The sequence below is a fragment of the Nuphar pumila genome, chromosome 10 (assembly GCF_984573655.1).
Source record: "Nuphar pumila chromosome 10, dmNupPumi1.hap1.1, whole genome shotgun sequence".
Lineage (NCBI taxonomy): Eukaryota > Viridiplantae > Streptophyta > Magnoliopsida > Nymphaeales > Nymphaeaceae > Nuphar > Nuphar pumila.
Window position 1 is genome coordinate 99,838,477 of NC_143258.1, and position 24,384 is coordinate 99,862,860.

The 24,384-nt window shown below is 35.4% G+C and overlaps 1 protein-coding gene across 3 annotated transcripts; it reads left to right on the forward strand.

Annotated features, from left to right (window-relative positions):
- The first annotated feature begins 81 nt into the window (after positions 1-81).
- LOC149827560 (protein SUPPRESSOR OF PPI1 LOCUS 2, chloroplastic-like) lies at positions 82-23,066 on the forward strand. 3 transcript variants are annotated; one of them, XM_090019487.1, is made up of 11 exons: positions 82-539; positions 616-691; positions 820-855; positions 945-1,089; positions 1,172-1,330; positions 1,458-1,528; positions 1,611-1,689; positions 2,043-2,158; positions 2,243-2,390; positions 22,325-22,394; positions 22,687-23,066. In XM_090019487.1, exons 1-11 carry the CDS (start codon positions 506-508, stop codon positions 22,842-22,844), a joined length of 1,092 nt encoding a protein of 363 aa, XP_089875613.1. In that variant the 5' UTR covers positions 82-505; the 3' UTR covers positions 22,845-23,066. The 3 variants fall into 3 exon arrangements, with proteins under 3 accessions (XP_089875613.1, XP_089875614.1, XP_089875615.1); XM_090019488.1 differs by having other exon boundaries at positions 625-691; XM_090019489.1 differs by lacking the exon at positions 820-855.
- The last annotated feature ends 1,318 nt before the right edge of the window (positions 23,067-24,384 follow it).

Consider the following 24,384-nt stretch of genomic DNA (forward strand, 5'->3'; position numbering starts at 1 on the left):
TAAAAAAGGTCGTAGATTTAAAACCCACTAAAAAACATTCACATGAAATCGGGCCGTATGAAATGAATTACGAATAAATTCCGTGTTTTTTCTTTTCAGTAACATATCAATGATCATAGGGGAACCCAATGGTTCTCAGAAAGAGAAGCAACACACGGTGCTCTACCGTTGCAGGACATGAATGAATTGGCCTTCTCCATCTAGTTACACTGTCAGATACACCACTGAATAGGAGAGAGGTTTTTCTTGACTAATTTTGTTATCACGTTTCGCGAGTGTCTCGCCTCTCTCCGTTTTTCATCTCTTGGAGGAACAACAGCAAGAGCAGCGCCGATCTAATCTCCCCAGACACAAATATATAACTAAAATAAATAGAAAGATATGTCGGATTTCCGCACAGACACTCAAAGCAAAATTCCTTTCACCCTCTAGCACGGCACCCACTCTATTCGTTCTTGCTTCTCTTCTCTCTCTCTGATGATTTTATGGTCGTCATAGACTGGGGATGGGAGCTCAAAAGAGCGTTCAGGCCGGAAAGGGTACATGGTGATCTGCTTTCTGATGTGTTTTCCTAAGATCTTGTCTTCGTTTCGTTGACTTCCATAAGCATTGCAGCAAAAATAGATGTGAACGTGGACTTCTCTCAGCAGCTGTATGGAGCCCTCGTGCCCGCCTACTTTCCTGCTTTCAGGTATTGGGTTCGTCTGATTTCCTCTTCCTTTTCATCCTGGCCATCATTGGTGGTCGCCCCCTTTTTTCTCTTGAAATCATCAAAAACTGTTGTTTGTATCTGTAATATTCTTTCTCTTCAATCATCAGGCACTTGGACAATCCCCTTTCTCAGATTATTGGGAGGTGACACCTTACATCACCTCCTTCATTTTGCTTTCTAACATATGTTAAGTTAACGTGGTTTAATGGATTCCCTGGTATATTTACTCCAGCCTCTGCATCAAACACCCGAATCTGTTTGGTAAAAGCGAAAAACTCGACGTGTTGTTGGATAAGGGATTGTATGATTCCAATATTCTCATTGCTTATAGGAGACCAAGTTCGCATTGGCTTGCCCAACAATCCTTTGTGATTCAGGTTGGTTTCCCAAACAATGGAGAAAACAGAACTTGGTGGATGTCTACTCCTTTATTCTTCAACTGATCATTGATCTTTACAGCACTCCATTGCACCTGAAATCGCTGTACACGGCATGCCGGTGGATAACTTCTCTCGTTCGGGCAGCGGGGGCGTCAACCTCTGCCGATTTTCTGCGGGTTTTAATTTCAATGAGCCTGCGAGCTCTGCCTGGAGCAGCACAACCAGTATAAGGTGTGATGTGAGTATTGGAGTTCCGACGTGCTCGCAGTAACTGAGTTTCTCATGGAAATATTGTAGCTTGAACGGACATTTCTTTATGTATACCTAGCCTGACTCATATGCTTGTGAATGTTCGTGTTTCTTAGCATGTTCGTCTGATGAATGACGAAGGTAGATGCATAAGTAGAGACATGGATGGAATTCCACTAACTTTCAGGTGACAACTAGTTCTATATTTGGCATCGTGATACCTATCGTATATGTTTCGAATTACATGCACTTGACTTGTTTTGATTCAGTGGTGGTCTTCGTGATAATATGGTGGTTGTGAAGACGAAATCTCAGTATGAAACAGCCCGAGATGACAGCTTCTCCCAGGTAAAGAAAAATACTGCAAGTTTCAATGTCTCCAAAATCATGTACACGCACATTTGCACTCGCATACGTACACCAACAAGCATGCATAGGTGCACTACATATATGTGATATAAATTTGCCAGTCATTTATACATGCAATCTAGTAGAAAACACTGTACGTTTTCACATTTTTTCATACAAATTTGCTACATTCGTTTGTAAATGCAATCTAGTAGAAAACATATATGTTTCCACATTTTTTCACTGCATATCCAACCTTATAGATGTGATCTAATATTTTCTCTAGTATAAAACATGTTTCTCTAATATATATAGTGCACACGTTTTTCACTTTTTTTATTTTGTATTTCCAGCTCAATTTTCAAATAGAGCAAGGGTTACCTGTTCTTTCAACATGGTTGGCATTTAATCGATTCAAGTTTCTTGCAAGGAAAGGTATTAAAGTAGGACCAGCGTTTCTCTTGATGAGGTAACACCATTCTTATTGCTTGGTCCTCATGTTTCACTTTCGAGCATACAGCTAGATATGGGGTTGCTTGTCTTTTCTTGACAGCCTTACAGGTGGTTCCATTGTTGGAGACATGGCTCCATACCAAGCTTTCTCTATTGGAGGGCTTGGTAGCGTTCGAGGGTATGGTGAAGGTGCTGTTGGATCTGGCAGACAATGCTTAATTGTTAATAGTGAAGTTTCAGTTCCCCTGGTATGATATATTTTGTGTTTAATTATTAGGGTATTTTCTAGTACTGCACAAAACTGCAAAGTTGTACCCTACATTGCATTGCTAACAGATGATTTTCAATTTTGTTGTCTCTTTGGATAGTAATTACCTTTGAGAATGATAAGCATAGTTGATCATAGAAGGCAACTTAAATGTGAAAAATGTGGATTTCAGATGGAACTTGATGGCCATTGGAAGATTGAAACTTTCATGGTACTAGCTTGGAACTTTCAGTCCATGAGTGTAAAATGATGAAGAAAATGGATCTAGTTTCTAAAAATTTCACTTCACTAGCCAATAATTCATTTTGACTCCTAGTTTCACCTGTTGACATGTTGCTTTCCATCACATCAGTTATGAACAGAATTTTAAAAAGGTAAAATTCATAGTAATTTGGTTAGGAAATTTAATGATAAGGTGTAAGCCTTGAGGAAATTGTAAAGAAAGGTCTACTAAAAAGAAATAAGGCTTTTTCCTTTGATCGACAAGCTGGGCGAATATGGGATTCAAACCTGAGAAAGTAAGTAAAGCTCTAGAAAAGTAATGAAGAAATTGGCTGGCCAGATATTCAATGACGCTATACATTTAAGCACGTCATGTCATCATCATTCATAAAATCAATTTGGAATACAGGGATAAGCTTTTGAGGAGATAACAGATATCATTTTAAACATATGAAAACAAATAATGTGTAATCATGAAACCATATAAACTCATCAACCGAATAAAATAAATTTTGATGAAAACATTCAGAGCTTTTGAAGCACTAAATTTATAGTTTTTAACCTGTGTGCTAACTATCTATAGTGGATAAGAAATGGGAAAAATTGAAGTGATCTACTATTGTTTGTTGCATAGTAATTTAGTATTCATTGATCCAATCTTGAAAGTCTACATCTCTGGAAACCAAAAAACACTTATCTCATTCCATATATGCCAATCATCTCATGCAAAATTCTCTTTTCTCCTGCCATATTCTCCTTTAAATGATACATCAAGCATGAAGCCTGTAAGAAGACTAATGTTGTACAAAGTCCTGTATCTAATTCTGTGTCAATGTATATACATAGAGGTATTTTAGTCTTTTGTACATATAAGGGTATTATAGTCATTATATACCCCTTTTTTCCTTTTCTATTTTTATTTTCTTTTTATTTTTACTTTTGTAAATGCTAGAATAGGGAAGGGCTTGATGGTCTTTGACCATAGAGCCGTTGGGATCTCCCCAATGGCTACATTTCTTGCCGTTGGGGAGGTCCCAATGACTCTCTATTGTCTCCTTTGTGTATATAAAGGGGTTGAAACCCCACACCTTGTATGCTTTTTCTTAGAGTGTTTTCTCAATAACATTTTACATTTTTATGTGTGTTGTATGCCCTTAAGTGGCTGATTTGTGTGACTTTTGTATTCATGTAATTGACCCATAAGTGATCATTGTGATTGTATATGTCCATAAGTGACATTTGAATCCCTTTGTATTTCATTACATAGTATCAAAGCCTTAGTGCTCTATTAATGTTATTAAGGCATTCAAGAGACTCATGAGAGATCAAGAAGATCGGGGAGAGCCTCGGGAAGCATGCCTATAGCCTAACTTCAAGATTGATGCTGGTGTGGCTGATTCTTTGAAGATTGCAAGAGTTTGTCATATCAAAGTGTGGAGCATTGCCAAACTAACTACCTCTTACTCTTCTTGGCTCTATATTTGTTTGTTTTCTCTCTTCTCTCTTCAACGACCGATAAGGAAGTGGTGACGGTGGTCCCTATTAAATTTGATGAAAATAACTATAATTTATGGGCCACCGCCATCAAAAGAATCCTAATCAGAAAAGGCTTGTGGGAATATGTAGATGGTTCCTCAATGGAACCTCAACCTACTCTTACAAAGACTTCTACCGAGAAGGATGAAACTACCAAAGAAGAGGTCCTTAAAGGAGAAGAGAAAGAAATTGTTCTCTTAAACTATAAGAAAGCTATGAAAGAATGGGAAATTAGACATGTCACATGCCAAAGTACTTTTCTTGTTTATGATAAGTATGAACATATTGGAATTTGAAAAAGCCAATGAAGCTTGACTCTTTATTAAACAAACTTATACTCAAAATGATGCCGCATATAAATGGAAGTTGCAAGACAAAATTCATACTTGCAAACAAGGAGAAAAGAGTGTAAGAGATTACTATGAAACTCTAAAAAGGTTGTGGGATCAAATGGCAAAAATGAAACCTATTTGGTAAACCCCAAATGATGCCTGACAAAGAAATAAGCAAATTTTGCATGAACAAAATTTTCAATTTATAAGGAGTCTACGACCCAAATTTGAGCAAATAAGGAACAACATTCGCTATAGAAAGCAAGAACTTTCACCTATTCATGAACTTTTGCCCCAAGTATGCATGAAAGAAACAAGATTAAAATCCCAAACTGAAGCAAAGGAGTCCAAGAATAATGTTTTAGCAGTTTCAAGACCGGATGCTAATTCTCATACATATAAACCTCCACATTGCTCTAAGAATAACTTTAAAAAACCATGGTCTTTTGAGGAAAAAGGAGATGGAAAGAAGAAAATTGTTTTTTACAATTGTGGAGAACCGGGACACATGAAGCCAAAGAGGAAAGGAAGATCACTTCGGTTGGTATTTCTCAAGTCGACAAAGAAAGCTCAAGCAAATCCTTTGGGAACATGTCGCTATCTCAATTGATGGAAGCTTTGCAACCACTTCTCAAGGGTTCCTCCACAACTGGTTCCACCGTCTCTACTTCATCACCCTCTGGCATGACTCCTTGGCTCCTAGACTCTGGTGCTTCATTTTGTATGACCTATAATGGTTCCATGCTTACCGATTATAATATTGATTTAAGTAGGAAAAATGTTTTTACTATGGATAAAATCATGTAATGAAGAGGGGCGGAAGCACCAATAAAGCAAAAGACACTCTTTAAGAGTGATCACAATAGCCAAGAACACAAACACTAAAAGTGTATACAAAAAACCCACAAGAGGAGAAAATGACTTAAAGTCATAAGTTGGATATTATTGAAGAAAGAAAGAAAGGGTGAGAACCCATACTATTACAAGTGAGAACCTCCTCTATTTATAGAGGAGGGGAGCTAAAGGAGGGACCATAAAGGGGGCTCCCTTCTAGTCGTTGGGAGCCCCAACGGTCATAAATATGATCGTTGGGGCCCCAACGACTAGGTGGGTGGGGCCCCTTATGGTCCTCCAAAAAGGAAAAATAAGAAATAAAAAAGGACAAAGAAAAAGGGGAAAAAGAAAGAAAAAAAAGTACATGGTATTTTACCAAAACACCCCTATCGGGTTTTTGGTTGTACGGTAAATGAAATACATTATGTATATATACATATATGTATATATATATATACTTATATATATACGTATGTGTATATATATATATAAGTATATGTATATATATATTTATATATACATAATTTAACATGCCCCCTCAAACTTTACGGGGAGAAGACCGAAAGTTTGCTAAGAAGAAACATAAATCGTGGAGTTGGGAGCGCTTTGGTGAAGAAGTCAGCCAGTTGATATTCTGAAGTGACGTAGGGTAACGTGATAGTTCCTCTGAGATATTCATCTCGAACATAATGACAATCCATTTCGATATGCTTGGTCCGCTCGTGAAACGTATGATTGCTTGCAATGTATATGACACTTTTTTTATCACAACAGAGCTTGGTGGGAGAGGAAATGAGGACGCCCATGTCACCAAGGAGACTTCTGGGCCATACGATTTCCATAGTTGTCATTGCCATGGCCCGATATTCAGCTTCAGTGGATGATAGTGAGACCTTCTGCTGCTTCTTGCATCTCCACAAAACGAGAGATTCACCTAAAAAAATGCAAAGACCAATAGTTGAGATACGATCATTGGGATTTCCTCCTCAGTCAGCATCAGTAAAAGCAATTAATTCAAGAGATGAGGAAGATGATAAGAAGAGTCCCTTGGAGATGGTATTTTTGATGTATCACAAATTCTCATTACGACTGCCATATGAACCAAAGTAGGTGCATGCTGAAACTGGCTTGCTGCATGAACACATGAGCTATATCAGGACGGGTGATGGATAGATAGGTGAGGGATCCAATTAATTGACGGTAGGGAGTTGGATCCTCAAGGAGAACACCATCCTCAAGCCTTAGTTTTGCATTGATAACTTCGGGAGTCTCAATTTTCTTCTCATCAGATATTCCAGATTTGGTACAAATGTCTGCTGCCAATTTCATCTGAGATAAAATGTATCCTCGCGGAGAGTAAGCTACTTCAATTCCTAAAAAATATCTCAAGAATCCAAGGTCAGACATATCAAAAGTTTCTTTTAACATAGACTTAACATCATTTACTCCATTTTTGTCATCCCCAGTGATGATCATATCATCAACATATAACAGAAGAATAACAATGAAATTACCTGTTTTCTTAACAAAAAGAGCAGTGTTAGTATAGCAAGAAGTAAATCTTAAATTGATTAATACATTACTAAACTTATCATACCAAGCTTTAGGAGCTTGCTTAAGTCCATATAAGACCTTTTTTAATTTCAAAATTTTACCATTTAAATTCATACCCGGAGGTGGTTCCATGTAAACTTCTTCATTTAAATTTCCATTTAAAAAGGCATTTTTGACATCTAGTTGAAAGATAGGCCATTTTTAGCAGATGCTATTGCAATAAGAGCTCGAACACTAGTCATTCGAGCAACAGGGGCAAAAGTTTCATCATAATCTACCCCATACTCTTGGGCATATCCCTTGGCCACTAATCTGGCCTTATATCTTTCTAAAGATCCATCACACTTAGTTTTAACTTTAAAAACCCATCGACATCCAATGGGTTTCTTGCCATTGAGTGGATCAACGATTTCCCAAGTTTGAGCCCTCTTAAGTGCATTAAGTTCCAGTTCCATTGCTTCATTCCAATGAGCATGTTGTCTAACATCATTATAATGAGTTGGTTCATGTATTGAGTGAAGAGCAAGCAGACATGCCCGAAAATTTGGAGAAAAAGAATCATAAGATACAAATCTATTTAGTATTTTTGAAATACGATTTGATCTTCTTTGAGAGGTTTCTTCAGTTGACTCATTTTGAGAGAATTTTTCAAGGGCACAAGGATGATTACTTTCATTTCTTCTAGAGTAGACTTGTATTTGCCTTTGTACATTTTCTTGTAAATTTTGGTCATCATAAGGAGGTTCAAAAAAATCGTCTATGAGCGATTCACTAGATTCAACATTATCATCAATGACCTTTTCTTGAGGCAATAAGTCAAATAAAAAGGAATAATCAATATCTTCATTTGGTTTATGCGAAAAACCACTTTCTTCTTCTAAGAATATGACATCTTTTGAGATATAAAGTTTATTATTTGATATGTCAAAGCACCGAGAACCTTTTTGTTTTTCGCCGTATCCTAAGAAGATGCATTCAATAGCTCTAGAAGAAAGTTTATCATTTTTGCGAGTTAAAACAAAACATTTACATCCAAAAATTCTTAGTCTTTTATAATCGGGAGACATATTGTAAAGTTTCTCAAATGGAGAAATATTTTTTAAAGAAGATGAAGGAGTTCTATTGATAAGATACGTTGAGGTTAGAACCGCTTCGGCCCAAAAAGATTTTGGAATATTTGTTTAGATCAATAAGGTTCTTGTGGTTTCTATTATGTGTCTATGCTTTCTTTCCGCAAGACCATTTTGTTGCAGAGTGTTTGGACAAGAATGTTGATGGCAAATTCCGTTTTCTTTTAAATATTTTTGAAATTCATTGGACATGTATTCACCTCCCAAGTCGGGCCTAAGAATTGATAGATTTCCCAAAAATTGATTTTTAACCATCGCATAAAATTCTTTAAAGGAGAAAACTTCGGATTTGCGACTTAAGAAGTAAATCCATGTAAATCGAGTGAAGTCATCAATAAAGACCACATAGTACGAAAATCCTCCTTTGGACAAAATAGGGGAAGGTCCCCATACATCGGAATGAACAAGTTCAAAAGGCCGAGTGGTGAAATAATTTCTTTGAGGAAATGGAGTAGCTTTAGATTTCCCAAAAATGCAATATTTACAAGTCATGTGATTGTCTTTACAAGTATTGTTCAAAAAAGGAAAAAAAGACATTTTTACAAAATTTGGATGACCAAGTCTCTCATGCCAAATTCCAATACTTTTGTCCTTTACAAGATTGCAAGATGACTTAGATGGAAGAGTAAAAAAATCTATAAAATAGAGATCACCCCTTCTATTGCCTTGCCCAATCAGCTTCCCTGACTGGAGATCCTGCACGGTGCAATCTTCAGGTGAGAAAGAAACTTGGCATCCATGATCGGTTATTTGGGAAACAGAAAAAAGATTTAGATTAATTTTTGGAATGACTCTTACTTTAGGAACAAAGAAGGTTTGAGAAGTTTTAAAATCAAGTGTTCCAATACTTTCAATTTTTAAGGATGTCTCATCGGCCGTTGAAACATAAGAAGATATGGGTTCGGAAAAAACATTAGAAAGCGAGTTTTTATGAGATGTCATGTGAAAAGAAGCACTAGAGTCTAGTATCCACGTACCTGGAGGTGATGAAGAGTAGGCGATGGCGGCTCCAGATGTTGAAGATGAAGAAGTCTTGAGAAGATGTTGGAGAACTTCGGAGATATGATTAAGAGTTTCTTTGATATCTCCCTCTTTGACACTTTCTTCTTCTTTCTTTGGAGAATTTTCTCCAACCGCGGCCACTTTTCCTTTAAGCTTTGGACAAACCGATTTAATGTGACCCGGTTCATTACAATAGTGGCAAATCACTCCCTTTCTATATCCATTATTTTTGTTAAAGTGCGGAGGTCTATATGCTTTTACATTTGATCCGGGCCTAGAAACGACCAAAACTTCATCACTCGTGATACTTAGGCCAAGTCAAGTTTCTTCTTGGCATACTTTGGCAAGGGCGTCTTCAATGGGTAAGGCTTTACTTCTATGGAGAAGGGATGCCCTAACTTGCTCATATTCCGGTCGTAGACCATGAAGAAATTGGAAAAAGTGCTCCTTTTCAATTTGTTCTCTTCTTAACTCAATATCTTCCGGAGCCACCCATTTAGGCTCAAGAAGAACAAACTCATCCCAAAGAGGGGTTAAAGAGCTAAAGTAGTCACAGACACTCATATCCGCTTGTTTAGTGGAACGAATTTTCTCTTGACAAAAGAATTGTCTAGCAAGATCCTTTTGGGTATACATACCCTTAAGGAAGAACCATGCCTCATTGACTCTTCTAAATTTTGCAATATTTGCACAATTTTTGAGGTCCACATTGTTCATAAACCATGCCAAAATTTTGGCATGATTACTTTCCCAATCCTCAATTTTGGATTGATGATCATTTATAGCTTTGATGCGTTCATCGCCATCTAAAGCTTTTTCAACATCATTTTCAATTTTAGTGAGAACAAGAGAGGGTTCGGGAGTAGTTCCCATAACAAAACCCCAAAGTTTCTTACCTCTAAGATGATTTTCCATAGCGGAGGCCCACATAAGATAATTGAATCCATTGAGCTTGAAAGAAAGCTCAACTTTAGAATCACGTTCCATAGGAGCCGGAATGTCTTCTTTCCTTCTTCAAAAGCTTGAGAGGCACGTGTTCCAAGGCACCAAAAAGGATAGAAGCCGGATTACTAACCACGCTTTGATACCTTGTAATGAAGAGGGGCAGAAGCACCAATAAAGCTAAAGACACTCTTTAAGAGTGATCACAATAGCCAAGAACACAAACACTAAAAGTGTATACAAAAAACCCACAAGAGGAGAAAATGACTTAAAGTCATAAGTTGGATATTATTGAAGAAAGAAAGAAGAGGGTGAGAACTCATACTATTACAAGTGAGAACCCCTCTATTTATAGAAGAGGGGAGCTAAAGGAGGGACCATAAAGGGGGCTCCCTTCTAGTCGTTGGGAGCCCCAACGGTCATAAATATGATCGTTGGGGCCCCAACGACTAGGTGGGTGGGGCCCTTTATGGTCCTCCAAAAAGGAAAATAAGAAATAAAAAAGGACAAAGAAAAAGGGGAAAAAGAAAGAAAAAATAAAAATAAAAATGTACATGGTATTTTACCAAAACACCCCTATCGGGTTTTTGGTTGTACAAAAAATGAAATACATTATGTATATATACATATATGTATATATATATATATACTTATATATATACGTATGTATATATATATATATAAGTATATGTATATATATATTTTTATATACATAATTTAACAAAAACCTCTCTTTATATTAAAGGAGTTGGAAAATTTGAAAAAACTTCAATTTTTTTTTTCAAAAATTAGAATTATTCAAAAACTCAATTTAAACTTACTTTCGGTTTGTCAAATCATCGATCAAGGTTGTAGTGTCTCCTTCACATCTTACCATTGCTCAATACAGGATCTACAGTCAGGGAAGCAAATTGGGGAAGGCCATAGAGAAGGCGATCTATACTTCATGGATCGGCTAATTATTAAAAAAAACCCTTTTTGTCTCAATGTTCAAAAAATGGATTTGATTTTGTGTCATTAAAGAGTAGGTCATCCTAGCATTACTAAACTGTCAAATGTATCTCATTTGAGATTTTTTTGCAATGAAAAAATCCAATGCACTGATTGTATATTTGCAAAGATGAAATCCATTCTTTGTCAAGATAAGACATTTTTTTGCTTCGAAACCTCTTGAATTAATACATTCTGATGTTTGGGGCCCGACCCCAGTAAAGTCTAAAAGTGGATACATATATTATGTCATTTGTGTAGATGCCTATACTCGTTATACATGGATTTACTTTCATAGGCACAAAAATGAAGTCTTTGAAAACTTCAAAACTTTTCACAAATCGGTTACAAATCTTTTTAAAACAAACATATCCATCTTTTGTTTTGATTCAGAGGGAGAATACATGTCAAATAATTTCAAAAGTTATTTAGAATCCAATAAAATCTTACACCAAAGGTCTTGTGTAAACACACCCCAACAAAATGAATTAGCCGAACGAAAACATAAACATATACTAGAAATAGCAAGGACCTTGCTCATCTCCAAAAGTGTTCCAAAACATTTTTGGGTAGAGGCAACCCTTACTGTAGTTTACCTTATAAATCAGTTTCCATCATCAAAACTTCAAATTGCAACTCCATATAAAAACTTTTTGAAAATTTCTCTGATTATTTTAGACTGAGAACCTTTGGATGTAAGTGTTTTGTGTTAACTAACAAAAATGACAAGTTATTTCTAAGAGCAATTCCCTGTCTTTTTCTTGGGTATGGTGAGAGTAAAAAAGAATTTCGATGCTATGATCTTAAGAATGATAAATTATATATTTCAAAAAATGTTACCTTTTTAGAAAAAGAAAGTTTTTTTGATAAAATTGTGCCTAAGAAAAAAGATGAATATATATTCTTAGAATTGGATTATACGAATGATAGTGATTTGATATCAGAAGAAATTCAAGTTGATGAACCTCAAATACATACTCAGTGTGGTGGACATCAAGATCAATCTCAAATTATTCAATATAAAAGAATACAAGATAACTATCATCCCAATGCTTTAGAAAAATATTCCAAACTAGAAGTCCAAGACACTAGAAATATTAGGCACCCTGAAAGACTATATAAAGAACCTAATAGATTCGTGACATATGAGTCCTTTTTCTCTCAATACAGAGCCTGTCTAGCAAAAATTTTCTCCTATTTTGATCCAGTCTCATATGATTAAGCTAAAAACTATCTAGAATTGCAAAATGCCATGTGTGAAGAAATAGGAGCTTTAGAAAGATCTAAATCTTGAGAATTGTCTGACTTACCACCTGGAAAAAAATTCATAGGATATAGATGGGTCTTCAAGGTTAAAACCAAGAGTGATAGAACATTAGAAAGACATAAAGACATACTAGTAGCCAAAGGGTACTCATAAGAATATGGGATAGATTACGATGAAACCTTTGCCCCTATGGCTATAATGACCATTGTTAGAACACTTATAGCTACGACTACTATTAAGAAATTGCCTATCTACCAAATGGATGTAAAAAATGCCCTCTTTAATGGAGAATTGAAGGAAGAAGTATATATGAATCCACCACCTAGGTATGATATTCCGAGAAGAAAGGTTCTTCATCTTAAAAAGTCTTGTATGGTCTCAAACAAGCACCGAAGGCCTGATATGATTGCTTTAGTTCTGTTATGAGTAGTCTTGGATATTTTTTATGTTATACTGACATTGCTTTATTTGTTAATAAATCTGCTGCAAGTATTGTGATTTTTCTCCTTTGTGTTAATAACATGATCATAACAGAAGGAGATAAACAAGGAGTAAATCATTTTAAGCATGTACTTAAACAAAAGTTAAAAATGACTGATTTAGGCTTTCTCAAATTTTTCTTGGGGATTGAAGTAGTTTATTCTCCTCGAGGATATTTGTTAACTCAATGTAAATTTGCTACTGAGATTATTGATAGGTCTGGCCTAACTGACGAGAAGAGAGTAGATACACCCCAAGTTATTAACTCAAAGATGAAGATTGATGATGGAACTCCATTAGACGACCCCACTTCATATCAATAAATGATTGGTGCCTTGATATACTTGACCATCACCAGGCCAGACATATTTCATGTAGTTCACAGTGCTAGTCAATTTCAACACTTTTCTACCGCGTATTGTTAGATATTTAAGAAATTATATTAACAAAAGATTATTGTTATATTTCTCCTCCCCTCTTGAATTAGTTGCATAGTCTGACTTTGACTAGGGAGGAGATCCCAATGATAGATGCTCAACTACTGGTTTCTGTATTTTTGTAGGACACTCATGGTGTCCTGAAAATGCAAAAAACAACAAAAGGTGTCTCTGTCATCCATAGAAGTCGAGTATCGGGCTATGACCATCACAACATCAGAGATTGTTTGGTCGAGGAGCTTACTGACAGACACAGGAGTACCATCAACAACACCATCCAGGTTATGCTGTGATAACAAAAGTGCCATATACATTGCCGAGAATCATATTTTTCATGAGCGCAATATGCACATTGAGATGGACTGCCACTATGTTAGAGATTTTTTTTTTAAGAAGATGATTTCGCTGCCATATGTCATATCTGAATATTAGCTTGGAGACTTTTTCACTAAATCCCTTCTTTGTCCTAGGTTTCATTTTTTGTTAGGCAAACTTTCGGTGATAACACCGTAAGTTTGAGGGGGAGTGTCAATGTATATATAGGGGTATTTTAATCTTTTTGTACATGTAAGGCTATTATAGTCATTGTACACCCTTTTTCTCCTTTTTTATTTTTATTTTCTTTTTCTTTTTACTTTTGTAAATGTTAGAATAAGAAAGACTTGATGGTCTTTTGACCATAGAGCCATTGGGATCTCCCCAATGGCTCTCTCTTGTCTCCTTTGTGTATATAAAGGGGTTGAAACCCCACACCTTGTATGCTTTTTGTTAGAGCATTTTCTCAATAACATTACATTCTAAACATTTGGGTCCCAAGCCAATTCATTTCTTTGTGTTGATTATCCAGACTGCAAAATATTTGCAATTCTCATGTGTGTCTCCTATATGTAATTGTTATCATTTGGAACCCAACCCACCTCAAGCCAAAAATATCAACCATGGTTTTCTCCGCTTCTCTTTTTTCTTCACGCATTATCTTTCTTCTTTTATGATTTATAAGAGTAATTTGATCTTTTATCAAGGATCCACTTCAAAATGGTACATGTTGCCATAGTTATCACATCAAAGGACAAGGCTGCTGCTTACACATTCTTGTCATCTTCATCATCCAAAGGAAAAACATTTGCTGCATTCTTCCTTGAATGCTGCTTTTGTGGTGGCTGCTTGTCAGAATCACCACTATGCATTTTCAGGAAAAGTATCATTTTGGAAGATCTGTTGTAAAGAAAGGAAATGATCTGTAGTATGTGTCTTTCTGAAGTCTCTTTCATCCACTCCCTTTCCTTTCTCCATCCACACTTCTTTCTCTTTCTTCCTCAGATTACTCTATCTTTCTTTCCCTTAGTTCCTTGTGCATGTATGAGGATGCTAACCGATATATGTGCTCTCATATCCATGCTTCGCTTTTTTCCTTTGTGTCATCAACGAAGGAAAACCTTGCCATTCATTCCTTTGCCATTAAACTCTTTATGTAGCTTTTATGTCGTACTTTTGAACATTTCTTAACCGTCGTTCCCTCTTTCTTTTGAACAGTCTTCTCCTCATGTTTCAAGTCAATCCTCTTCGTTTAAGCTCTTTTCAATTTCATTTTTCACCTAGTCTTTCATGAAAACTTGCTTTCAACTCTTTTCTTTCTTTTTTCTTTTTGTTCTTTCATGGTGTTTACCTATCTCCTTTGAGGAAAGATTGAATATCAAGATTCCCCTTTTTTCCTTAAATTTTCACCCTATATTCTGGGCATTTCTTTTTGGAATGTTGATTTCCTTTTTTCAAGTTTACTATAAGAAAGCTCTATTAAAGTATCGTGCTAATGGGTTGGATCAGTTTGGATCTGAACCAGACCCAAACTGTATATTGTGTGTCGACGTGTTTATTGGTGTTAGAAAGTGACTTGGAATACATTGGGTTCCATAATGAACCCATACTTATGCACGTGGAGTGCAAATATACCCATTAAAGGGAAACAACATAAGCACATAATGTGCTAACACATAAAACCCATAAAAAGGGAAAAATATGACATAAAGTCATAAGTTGCATATCATTGAAGAATAATGGAGAAGGGGTAAAAAACCCCATTACAATGGAGCATAAGCTCCCTCAAGAATACAAAATACAAAGGGGAAATCCCCTATTTATAAGCATGAAAAGGGACCACCTTGGGGGCTCCCAAAGGGGACGTTGGAGAGCCCCCAACGGTCACATTTGTGACCGTTGGGGGCTCCCAACGTCACTTTTGGGAGGCCCCCAATGTGGTACGAAACCCAAAAATATAAAAAACAGAAAATAAAAATAAAACAAAAAATTACAATGCATATTCCAATTGGAATATGCGTAAAATGCTAATTTACAAGAATACCCTTGAGGGTATTTTAGGAAGATAAAATATATATATTTATATATATATAAATAGAGATATGTATACATATATATATATAAATAGAGATATGTATACATATATATATATGTATACGTATCTTTATATATATATATAAATATATATATATATATGTACATTTAAGGATCAACATATTTTAACACCCCCCCTCAATCTTTACGGGGAAACGAAAAGATTGAACAAAGGGCAAGACTCCAAGAGGCTCCGGCAAGGATGCAATGGAACTTGAAAAGGCCTTCCTCCTATTGTCTTCAAATTTCCCGAACTATCCAGGGTACTTCTCTTTGTCCTATCTCCAAGATCCTGTGAAATAACAACAAAGAAACAAGTAAAACAAATCTTTGTACTTTTATTCAAATGGAACATTTCTAACTAGCACAGGTTAGAAGAGATGCAAATTATGCAAAAATGACCCCAAAGTTTCAAAATCATATATCATGTTTAAAACAAAATGAGCGGAAGCAAATTATGCAGAAATAAATTGCAAGAATGCATAATGCATTCATAAGGTCCAGCGTTGGACAAATATAACCCCATAGTGGGGAATAACAAAATGGTCCACTAAGGGACACCACAATAAGCCTACGAAGAGGCATGATATACATAAATATTATTGAATGAGGGCCCAAAAAGGCCATAAAGAGCATATGCATATACTTATCATGAAATGAATTAATACTCAAAGAACTCATTAATAAACATGCTTCAAACATGTAATGAAGTGCCAAACAAGAGAAACAAAGTCTCCAAGCATACTTTAGGCAAAATAAACCCAAGAGTTCACAAGGTTTTAAAATCATTTATGAAAGACATACTTAATACACATTTTGCATATAAGGGTGGCAAAAACCATAAGCACTTAATATATAGATTAAATGCTAAGAAATCAACTTGATATGCATATCAAAAATATGATTTGCTTGAAAAACACAAGTCATGAATGAAATTTGGCAAATTTCAACAATAGTTTATCCATTACAAACATCTTCCTCATTAGTCCTCCAAAACCCATAAATCAAGTGTATAAGCTACTAGATCAAGAATATAAAGCCATTAACGGCCAAAGACACACACAAAGGTGTGTAAAAGAACCTCTTGTCTACATATAATAATACTTGAAATAAGTGCATCTACGATAAGAACAAGAGAATACATGCCAACATAGACTAAAAAGTATCTCTTGTCTACGTAAAAAATACACTTAAAACCAAGTATGTTCAGCTACTAGAACAAGAGTAATAAGCCAACCATGGGCTAAAACATAATACATCTCTTGTCTACATATGATAGCACTTGAAATGAGTGAAATAAGCCAACCATGGGCATACATCTTAAGCGACTAAAACAAGGACACAAACGCCAACATAGGCTAAAAATCACACACCATGGTGTGAATCAACGTGCCTTGTCTACATATAAAAACACTCAAGACAAGTGTGTTCAGCTACTAGACCAAGAGAGCAAAAGCCAACAAAGGGCTAAAAACACACGAAGGTTTAATAAAATTTTTGTCTACATATGATGACACTTAGATAATGGGCATAAAAGGAAAAGATTTTTGAGGCAATAAACTTGTAATGAAAATAAACCTCGAATAAAACAATACTCATTTTAAAATGAATTCTCATAACAATAACATGCATGTAAAAAATATCTTCAACAAGATACTATAATCGATAAAATAAAATCCTTGAGAACAAATGTGTGAACATACACACACCAAGAACACTTAGAATACTTGTGCAAAATCACAAGAACACAAAATCATAAATGTGCAAATGCACTCATAAGATTCATAAACAAGAAAAGGTTGGGCAATAATCCCAAAACCCTTGATTTTTAATATACCTTAAAACATTTAAGGTTTTAAAACACCATATGTCCATCACATTTACATAGAAGCATTCATAATATCAATGGCCACAAGAGAAAAAATGAGTGACACACTCATAATTAGAGATCATACAACAAATCATTTTAGAGTCCCAAGGTGCCCATAACTCACCTCAACAACCATCTATAATATGGAAGGTGGACAAACTAAAATGATATAACACGAGGTGCCCATAACTCACCTCAACAAACATCTCTAATATAACAATAATAAGGCCAAATAAAAGATGCATTAAATAACATGTGATGGACAAATATAAATGCCACAAAAAGACAATAAACACTTAAGGAATCATTTTTCAAAGAAAAGAAGATCGATTAAAAAATTGAATCAAAAGGTCCAATAATCAATAATGTGCTTTATAACAACAATTTTGCATAAACACAAATTATGCTTAATCTTCAAACAAGTCATTTATACCAAAAAGGACTTATTAAGCAATAAACACAACAACATAAAGAATTCATCAAGACAATCAAGCTTTTAATCAAAGAAATCATAAGAACCGTAATGGTTCACAAAGAAGGCTTTAACACAATACTCAAGGAATGAATATTTAAAACACTTGAAAATTTATAAATTTGGGATTAAATCCCATACAACAATTTTTAAAAAACCTTTGATTGTGATGAGATATGCGGAAACATTCAAAGTGCTAAAAGCACTTACAATGATTTAAAAAGGACTCAATATCTAAATTCATTATATTTTTCACAAAAATAAATGTGCATAAAGGCTCCATAATGCAAAAATGTCTACGAAGAGACAATACACATGTGAGCACAAAAGGCTTTATAAAAGATGTGCACGAAGGCACTCATACAATACTTGAACAAATACACACCAAGGTGTAAACAAACATGCACTAAGGCATGTATTTCATAAAAAAAAGGGAATGCATACAAGCGCAAATATTTGAGAAACAAATGTGCACAAAACACAAAAATACACAAAAGTGAGCAAGTATGCACTTTATAAAAAGAGCAATGCTTGAAATTCTCAAACTTTAACACTTGCAATTGAGGACAAAGAAAACCATATTATGGCCAATGTAGGCATTTTTAAAAGATATTATTAAGAGGTTTCGAAACCTTATGAAAAATACAAACCAACAAGTTTATAAAGATGAAAAATGAAATCATTTATACCAAAAGGATGCAAAAGATGAACTATGCACTCTATGTAGTGTGAGAAATTCCTTTTAAAAAATCTTTCCTAATGGTTTATCATAAACAATTTTTCAAAAAAGAAACATTGAAAACTTTTAGGAGTTCTTATAAGTTATCATTAACAAGAACTACTTTAGGACTCAACAAAGATTTTTAGATGTGAGAGATTTTCATATAAGGATTATATCAAATTTTTCAAAAAATGCACTAAAATAAAAAATAAAAAGAGGAACTCAAATCAAATTAGGGTTCATATGAGAGTTAAGAAATTTTAAGCAAAGATCATTACTTTAGCAAGAAATCATATATATAATTTTAAAAATTAACTTATAGGTCAATCATGAGATAGTTATGTAAGAATTATAAATCTCACATAATTGAAGGTAATTTTAAAAAAAACATAAATTGCTATTATATGCGATGAGTAGTTCGATAAATACAAATTATATATTTGAACAACAAACGAGTTCACCAAATTTGAGAGAGATAATTCAACTATCATAACCATTTAAACGAACAAACTACATGCAAGAAACATATTTTCAAATGCATAATATTTTAAGAAAAAGGATACATACCGAATAACTTCAAAGCAAAAAGGAAGAGCAATGAATACTTCACCATTTCTTGAGCGACACGCTTTCCGTTGCACCAAAGGACAACCCCATCGTGACCTCGCTCTGATACCATGTTAGAAAGTGACTTGGAATACATTGGGTTCCATAATGAACCCATACTTATGCACGTGGAGTGCAAATATACCCATTAAAGGGAAACAACATAAGCACATAATGTGCTAACACATAAAACCCATAAAAAGGGAAAAATATGACATAAAGTCATAAGTTGCATATCATTGAAGAATAATGGAGAAGGGGTAAAAAACCCCATTACAATGGAGCATAAGCTCCCTCAAGAATACAAAATACAAAGGGGAAATCCCCTATTTATAAGCATGAAAAGGGACCACCTTGGGGGCTCCCAAAGGGGACGTTGGAGAGCCCCCAACGTCACTTTTGGGAGGCCCCCAATGTGGTATGAAACCCAAAAATATAAAAAACAGAAAATAAAAATAAAACAAAAAATTACAATGCATATTCCAATTGGAATATGCGTAAAATGCTAATTTACAAGAATACCCTTGAGGGTATTTTAGGAAGATAAAATATATATATTTATATATATATATAAATAGAGATATGTATACATATATATATATATGTATACGTATCTTTATATATATATAAATATATATATATGTACATTTAAGGATCAACATATTTTAACAATTGGGGCATGCTTGTAATATTGTTTATGTTGTAGGACTATTATGTCTATTAAAATCATTGTATCTCATATATAAATGAATGAAAATAGATCACAGATGTGTTGAGAAAAGACGTGACCTATTCAGCCCCGAAATCCCGCATCTTCTTCTTCTTCTTGCATATCGGTTCTGGTGCTATTTCAGAATCTAACAAGCTCAAGTAATCAAATCTTCTTGATTGCATTGCTTGGGGGCTTCACTAAGCATGCCAGGTGGCAGCTTGCTTTTGTAGTTCTAGCAGTTAGATGTTATTTTGAATTTGTTGTTACAAAAGGAGATTCTCATATTTTGCAGTTCCAAGATATGTCATTGGCTTGGACTGAAAAATGAAGTCATTGGTGGGTTGCTTTCACATGTTCAAAGCCAGGTGAATTTTTGGGAATCAATTAAGGGTAGAATAAATTCATGCTTGGTTTATTTCTTATGTTGTGTTTCTTGTGGCATTCATGTTTTTCTGTTGCAATATGTTCACTCTGTTGTTTGGTTCATGTAATTGTTCTTTGCTAGTAAATCTATCTTGTGTGCAGTGTTCATTTGTGCCTATCACTGTCACATATTCAGTTTTTTTATTTGATTGTTCCAAGTGCTTCTTGGTTCACCTGAAGCTTCTATTTAGCTGCTTGTACTTCCTGTATATTAGATCTAGAAATTAGGATGAGAGCTTTTCCTGTAAAGGATAATTGAATTTATGAATTCTAGGGTATTGTTTGATTGACACAAAAGTCTTAACAAGCTACTCGCAACCAATTGTATCAGCAAGTTTCAGATTGGTTGGGTATTCAATCTAACTGCATTATTGGAATTTCTTTGAAATTTGATATGCTTCTTACTCGTCAACTCATTCATTTTCAAGTTTCAGATGAGGCTTAGTTATTTTAAGCACTATCATTAACTGATGGATGCCTTGTGGGCATTTAATCTTTGATAGCTGTTAGGTAAATTTAAAGTCCAGCCAACATCAAATTGACGCTAGCTAGTTTAATTGTTATACTACTTCACATATACTTGATATCTTACTGATAGGGCATTCTGCACCTTCCTGTGTGTTCCTGAATGTTTCTGGTGCCTCAGGAAATATGCTTTCCTTCTCTTTAATCTTGACGGGTCATTGGCTCATCAAAATCATGGATATGATTAATGAACACGTGCTCACTTCTCAAGATTGTAGCCTTTTCTCTTTTTATTCTTTACTTCCTTAAAAGTCAAGAATGGGGCCTAAAACTTAGGCCAGTATTGTCATATAACCTTGTACACATTCAAGGGCTGTTTTGGAAAATAAAAGAGATGATCAAAGAAATTTTGGGCACAATGCTGTTATACTTCAGAAATAGCAGAAAATAGCTTTCAGGAAACGTTGTCCAATCTGTCAATTGGGACACAATTGTTTCTTTCCTAACATCCCCTGCTGATAATGTGGCCAGTAGCAACAGGTTATTGTTTGCTGCCTGTTGAGTATGCTACAAGATGCTTTGTATAATGTACTTATCTTTGACATTCATCCTGTATTCTAGTTCACTGTTTTCCTGTAGGAATAAAATACTCGGCTTGATGCCTTGGTGCCTAATTTGCTCCTGTTGGAGTTCAGTTTTTTTTTTCCAGGTAGTCAAATAGAAAACACAACTGAAATTAAGGGGCTACATAATGACTGCACCGACCATAATTTTTGTATCACAGTAGAGGTGCTGCCCCCTATGGAAAGCCCTCTCTTTCAAGACCCCCTGCCGTTCTCTCTTTATCTTTCTCTTCATCTTTCATTTCTTCTAACTCAAGTCTGCTGGTGATCCATAAAAAAAAAATCTGCCAATGATGCAGGACAGATCTCAGTTTTTCACTTTGTTTAGGCTCAAGGGACTAAAACATCTTGACTCAATAAGGCTATACTTGATCAAGATAGCACGCTTACTTGCACCAAGTAGGAAGGAAGCCATTGTGGTTATTGTTATGCCTTTACTGTTTAATTGCAATTTTCATATCATTTACTGTTTATTTCACTCGAACTTGAAGAATTCCATTCAATGTTTCTTGTGAACCTTTAGAACATGGAAAGAATATCCCTTCATGGTCCCCCAGTTAGTAGTTATTAATGCACCCGGGTTGAGTTTATTATCTTAGTTTCTTTATCCATCAGTCATAACCTGTCCAGCAATATTATCAAGAATCATTCATGTTTCTTTGAAAGCTTAATTTCTTGCTCAAATTCATTTGCTGAATTGCCTGTTAAAGGAGATGCCATGCTTATGTTAATCTAGATACTACATTCAGTTCATGTATGGTTTGGACATACTACACATACAGCATGGATTTGCACGTGGGTTATTGCTTTAGCCACATTTGTGTTTATGGCATTTAGATCTGCAGATCAAGGCATTCACTTATATCTTGATTATTTGATTTATGAAGACAAAATTATTCGATGGCACTGTCTTTATGGATTGCGGCACCGATTTGGGCTCTGGACGCCTGGTTCCTGGTTAGTTTGTTTCATACTCGTGCAATCTTTCTCTTTGCTTTCACTAGTTTCTTGAAGCAAAATGACATCTTGACCCAGCTGCTATATGCTGCCACTCTAAAGCTATAAATCCCTTAAACATCTCCTTCACCTGTTCTGTTAGCTCCAATTGCATCCTTGATTTTGTACTACTGGCAGCATGACATGCTGGGAACTTGATCTTGGGTTTCTGGTATGGTCAATTTTATATCACTATCCTTATTCCAAAACATTGCTTTATCCTGTTAAGAGGTTCTCTTCCCCTCTGTTCCAGGAAATCCTTCACTTAGGTGTGGAAAACCAGGGTCAGGAGTTGGATATGGATGTAGCCTTCAATTCCATTCACAAATGGGGCAAGTTCAGGTTGATTATGCCATCAATGGTTTCCAACAGAAGAGTATCTACTTTGGTGTAAGCAACTCTGCATCTTAACTACCAACAGGGCTCCGCTTGTCTGGCAGGAGCAGTTAGTGAATGCCGCCTTGTGTTGGGACATTGCAAGTTCGAATCCCAATGGTACATGGTTTTATGACTGGTAGGGGTCTGCCTAACCCCAGTTTTCTGTCTAAAAAAAAAAAGAAAAAAAAACTCCGCATCTTATCTATCTCAACTTCAGTTCCCATGAAGTTCTGGTTCATGGGTCATTTTTTCTCATACACTGAAATTCATTAAGCTCTCTCTCTCTCTCTCTCTCTCTCTCTCTCTACGTTGACCAAAATGTAAGTGTTTGACAAACCACTCTGTAATCATGACAAATTCACTTCACTTAAATCCGATAAAGTAACTTGTGTTCTTATTCCGACTAGGCAACTCTCTGCAGAAGTAGATGATCTAAGGTCTAAGTGTTCGGTGTTGCAATTGAAGTGGTTAAGAACAATCCAGTGAAATGGTTGGTTCAGTATGATCGGTTTAGGAATTTGTCAATCCTTGACAGCTGATGTCAAAAGATGGTTCAGGTTACAAATCTCTTTTTTTCTAGTCTTGAGCCTTTAATCAAACCACTAGATTGATTGGTCTAATGCTAGATCAGAGTTGGACCAAACCGAAATCAATGGTTCACCATCTCTTCACCAGCTTTATATGTCCGTAGATGTGATGACATCTGGCTTGCATTCTTGAGCATAATCACCCACTTTTAGATGATCACCAACCATCTGTTGACTCCAACATGCACTAGTGTAAATTGGGTTTTTGTCCAAAACTTGCACCGAAAGGGTCCAGTTCTTCAAGGGAAAACTGCCCTCAAGTACATTCCACACCCGGCATCTTACGCCAGTCAATCATGCAAGACTCTTTGTCCATGAGTTATACTAAAGTTAAAAGTCAAAGCTCAAATTTTTTTGATGACTAAGGTGTAATGCAAAAAGTTTTTTTTTTTTTTTTAATTTTTACAAATCAAAAGGGCTTATTTTTTTCCTTTAAATATTCACTGTATGCCAACAAAGTTCACACGTGTGACTAAGTGAGTCGCGAATGTGATGCTTCGCTGCAAGGACGAAGCCAACAAGATACTATCTTTGGTGGGCAAGGTTGTATTTCTCATGTTCTGCACCACATATAAAGTAGCACCTCTCAACCAATGTTGTCAGTATCGGCCGATACATATCGGCAGAAATTCTATACGATACTAACCTGAATCGGCTAGTTTTTAATAAATGAAAAAGATTACTTTAAATTAAAATTTCAATACTATTTTAATATTATTTCAATGGTTTTAACACGTCACGATTCTGAATGACACTAAATATTTTTTAGCCGATTCAGAACGATTCACTTGACACTAAATATTTGATTCACCTGAATCGTTGACAACATTGCTCTCAACCCATAATGGGACGTCTTAACAAATTGGTGGTTTCTCTTCGTTACCTACAATAGAAAAAAAAAAGTATTTTGTCTAAAGCAACAGCGAATGTCCTATTCCTCAGCTAAACCTCATAAGGTGCTTACAGTACATTGAAGATTGTCTTGT